This window comes from Penaeus vannamei, chromosome 42 (genome assembly GCF_042767895.1).
Source record: "Penaeus vannamei isolate JL-2024 chromosome 42, ASM4276789v1, whole genome shotgun sequence".
NCBI lineage: Eukaryota > Metazoa > Arthropoda > Malacostraca > Decapoda > Penaeidae > Penaeus > Penaeus vannamei.
In genome coordinates, this window is record NC_091590.1 from 25,720,942 (window position 1) to 25,725,525 (window position 4,584).

The 4,584-nt window shown below is 34.4% G+C and overlaps 2 protein-coding genes across 2 annotated transcripts in view; one reads left to right on the forward strand and one right to left on the reverse strand.

The window, feature by feature from the left end:
- Positions 1 to 3,519: 3,519 nt before the first annotated feature.
- On the reverse strand, positions 3,520 to 3,998 carry LOC138860625 (histone H4). The gene has a single exon (XM_070118592.1). The coding sequence runs from the start codon at positions 3,874 to 3,876 to the stop codon at positions 3,565 to 3,567; it is 312 nt and encodes a 103-aa protein (XP_069974693.1). The 5' UTR covers positions 3,877 to 3,998; the 3' UTR covers positions 3,520 to 3,564.
- Positions 3,999 to 4,191: 193 nt separating this feature from the next.
- LOC138860694 (histone H3-like) overlaps positions 4,192 to 4,584 on the forward strand; it is a 3,665-nt gene continuing 3,272 nt past the window's right edge. The window contains 2 exon segments of the mRNA XM_070118711.1: positions 4,192 to 4,555; positions 4,558 to 4,582. Coding sequence (XP_069974812.1) covers positions 4,327 to 4,555; positions 4,558 to 4,582 — 254 coding nt within the window. The 5' untranslated portion in view covers positions 4,192 to 4,326.

Here is a 4,584-nt window from a genome sequence, read left to right on the forward strand (position 1 = left end):
TACAAATGAGAAGCAAAAAACATTATAATTGTAAAAAAAAAATTAAAAATGGAAAATATTGTAAAAATAATAAAATAAATACATAGATATATACAAATAATAAAAAATAAAAGATTAAAACAATGCAAAAAGATATATACATATTCCCTTTAGATACAGGTGCATTAAAAGATGACATATCAAAAATCCATATATATATATATATAAATACAAATTTAGAATGTGAATATTGATAACATAAATAATAAAATATCTTAATCTATATGATAAACTATAATATGAGTGAAATTTGTAAGAGTTCTGACAAATAAATATAATGATTGTGATTAATGTTGTTGAGAAAATAAAGAAATAATAATAATTGCAAATATGTGACCCAACTAACATGATGATAATGTATAATATTGCTAAAATGTAATGTTATATATATAATTATTAATATAAGTGATAATAATGAAACAATAAGATAGAAATGTATGACAATTTCACACACCCACCCACCCACCCACACACAGACACCCACATGAACCCACACCCAAACCCACATATACATCCATGTATGTATGTATCTATGTATAAGTATAGACATATGTTTATGTATATGTATGTACGTATAAATGTATATGTATAGAAAACAAAATAAATATGGGAAAAAAGAAAAGACAAGAAAAGAAAGAAAAAAAGGAAATAAATTAAACATGTATATACAATAATTAAATAATGTATTTTTTCATAAAGATGTGTATGTGTGCATAGATACACAATATATATATGTATATGAATATAAAAATTATATATATATATATATATATATGTATATATATATATATATATATATATATATATATATATATATATATATATATATATATATATATATATATATATATATATATATATATTTCTATATATATATTTCTATATATATATTTCTATATATATATTTCTATATATATATATATATATATATATATATATATATATATATATATATATATATATATATATATATATATATATATATATATATATATAGAAATATATATATAGAAATATATATATAATAAAAGTAAAAATATAAATAATAACATGTACTATAGTTATGTACATGCACGCACACATATGTATGTATGTATGTATGTGTGTGTGTGTGTGTGTGTGTATCTATCTGTCTTTACTTGTGTATGCATACCCATGTGCTATAAATCCTATAATCAATATCATATTACATTTTATCTAATCATATATATATATTATTTGATTTCATGCATAATTGTGTAATATTTCCTATCATCAATATCATATTTTTAAAGATATATATGAATGTGTTAGATTGCATAAATGATTTCTGGATAACATAACAAGATAACACTGATAATTCCAGTGATATATATATACTATTTTATATTGGATACAGAGTTCATAGTCCACTACTGTATCATGATCCCTTTAGTTATACCAAATATGTGGGTGAGACACCAAGGCACCTTGTATTTACCCCAAAAATAATGTGATAAGCATTACATATGAGTATCTGAATGTTATGAAATCAATGAGTATCAACATATTGATGCAGAGTTCAATAGTTATTTAAAAAAAAATTTCCAAAAATACAATACATGAAAAAAATTAACTTATAAACAAAATTGCGGTTGTAATAATTGATAAAGACATGTACAACAGGCATTTAATAATAATAAAATCAAACATAAATGCAACACCAATAATATTTTCAACAATATTTACTTACAAACAAACATTCTTAAAATGTAATGAATATGAGCATCTTCCTCATGAACGATCCAACCTATTATAAGGCAGGACCTTTCCTTCATGCAACATGTTTAATATGTGATTATTTGTGTGAATATCGATTGCAGAAATTGTTATTTGGTATGATAAGCTAGTATTTGAGACTTGTTCATTGACACGTGTTTAGTCTACCTTTGCCTACAGTTTGTTTCAACATATTTGTATTGTACGGACTGTAAAACAATGATTACTCGTGATACTTTGAGATATTTTCTGTCAAAAAAAAGCGTTGCCAAAAAGACCGGAATACCAGTTTGGTAGTTAGCTGTTGTTTATACAGCGAATAAGGCCTATATTTGTGTGTCTCAGTGTTTATACAGCGAATAAGGCCTATATTTGTGTGTATCAGTACGCATAGAGTCCATTTCTGTGTGACACAGTCCAAGGCTCGGCCGTGTAGGTCTCCCCGAGGCAAGAGCAAAGTAAAGTAATGTGAAATGAAATGGATTGGATTTGATTTGTTTCGTTTTGTCTTGTTTTTTGATTTGACTCTGTCTTTTGAATTTGGTTTGTTGTTGTTTGTTGTGTTTTTGGTTGTTGGGTCCCCCCTCCCCTCCCCCCCTGTTTGTTGTTATTGGTGTTGGTGTATGTTTCTTGTTCCTTGGATCTTTTGTTGTTGTTGTTTTCGTGTGTGTGTGCCTACATGTAACTGTGTTTGTTTCTTTGTCTGTCTTTGTGTCGGTCGTGTAATCAATCCTACAGACTGATAGCTGGTTATTAGGTAAGTGACAGACTGACTGACTACATTTTTGTTGTGTTTGTTGTTTGGTCCTTGTGTATGATTCTGCTGTGGTGTGGTCTGCTCTGCTCTGCTCTGCTGTGTTCATGCTTGATACAAGTAGTTGTTTGTTTTGTCTTTGTCTTTGGTTTGGTTTGTGTGTGAGATGTGTATTTAGTTTGATTCTGTTTGTTAATAGTGATTGATTGAGTGTGACTGAATGAATGGTTTGAATGTGTGTGTTTTGACAAAGCTCTGATATTCTTTCACTTATATTCCATAAACGTTTATATAAGACTGAAAGACTCAACAATTATGAATAACTGAAGTATTGTGATTTTCTTTGTGTTACTTCGTTCAGGCATATATGTATGACTAAGTAACACCAACTAACAAACATACTAGTAATTTAAAGAAAACAAACTTGTGCATCCCCAATATGATGCTCACTTCATCTGCAACATTGACGCTACTATTGATTCTTCAATATTGTAAGTCAAGCTATCCTTGTAGTTAGTTAGTCATTAACACAAATCCACCACCCCTCGTACACACAAGTATATAACGCTCACTAAATATACACAAACAAACTACATTTATATATCGAGTCGTGTGGGCCAAAAATGATTTATATGACTTAAATAATAGACACCCACTCATAATTAACCGTCAACATAAGAGTGTGTTAAAAAAAAAATAAAATAATAGTCACCCCTTACAACATGGATCTATTTCACTCTCTGATACCCAAACAAGTTGCCATAGGCCTATAATTGCATTGATTCTATCCATGTATGAATGTATGGTAAACTCTGTCATTCTTTCTTTGTAAGTAAATGATTTTTGCCCAGAAACATGCTCCCTCTAACGACGACAAGCCAAAAAGCTAACTAAATATATCAAACACTTAAGAGCCAAACAGTCAGTCAACGATGATATCTCTGTAATAATTTTAGGACCTAAGATAGGTCCAAGGTTTTTGTTGGTAATGGTTGTCCTTTGGTGGTTGACGATTTCGATCTTGTTGAAAACGTTTAACCTCCGAAACCGTACAGGGTGCGTCCCTGGCGCTTGAGAGCGTAGACGACGTCCATGGCGGTGACGGTCTTCCTCTTGGCGTGCTCGGTGTATGTGACGGCGTCACGGATCACGTTCTCGAGGAATACCTTGAGGACACCACGGGTTTCTTCGTAGATGAGCCCAGAGATACGCTTGACACCTCCACGACGGGCAAGACGACGGATGGCAGGCTTGGTGATACCCTGGATGTTATCACGCAACACCTTGCGATGACGCTTGGCGCCCCCCTTTCCGAGACCCTTTCCGCCCTTTCCACGTCCAGTCATGGTAGCGACTTGTCTTGCTGCGAGTAAACGAGAAGATGATCCGCCCTGGCCAACCCTAGCAATGGTACCTGTTCCCTACCCTCGCGTAGCGCTCAGGCTTGCCGCATCAAGCGGCCGCTCATCTTAACCGCCCGCTCTAAGCAAATAAACTTGTTTACACCTTCCTATCCATCAAAAGTCACCTGACACATTACACGCATGTGTTTGCAATCACCTTGTTGATGACATCATGTGTTAATTGTCCCATTTCTCATCAAGGATTTCCTTTGATCACAGGTAAATTTGTCCAGGTCTCTGGTCCTGCTTACACCGGGGAAATGGGCGGCGCCAACGCACACTGTGCCAGCCACACACTTCTCCGCACGGCCAAGCCCGCTCTGGTATAAATTCAGCTCTTGAAGACCCGGCCAGACTGTTTCCTATCTGTACAGATACAAACAATCATTCGCAATGGCTCGTACCAAGCAGACTGCCCGCAAGTCTACCGGAGGCAAGGCCCCCCGCAAGCAGCTGGCCACCAAGGCAGCACGTAAGTCTGCCCCTGCTACCGGAGGTGTCAAGAAGCCCCATCGTTACAGGCCTGGTACTGTTGCCCTTCGTGAGATCCGTCGTTACCAGAAGAGCACGGCTCCTCATCCGCAACGCCCTTCCAGCGTCGTCCGTGAGATTGCCCAGGACTTCAAACTGACCTCCGCTTCCAGTCCTCTG

Coding starts and splice junctions, on each gene's coding strand:
- LOC138860625 (XM_070118592.1), bottom strand. CDS start 3,876: ATGACTGGACGTGGAAAGGGCGGAAAGGGTCTCGGAAAGGGGGGCGCC.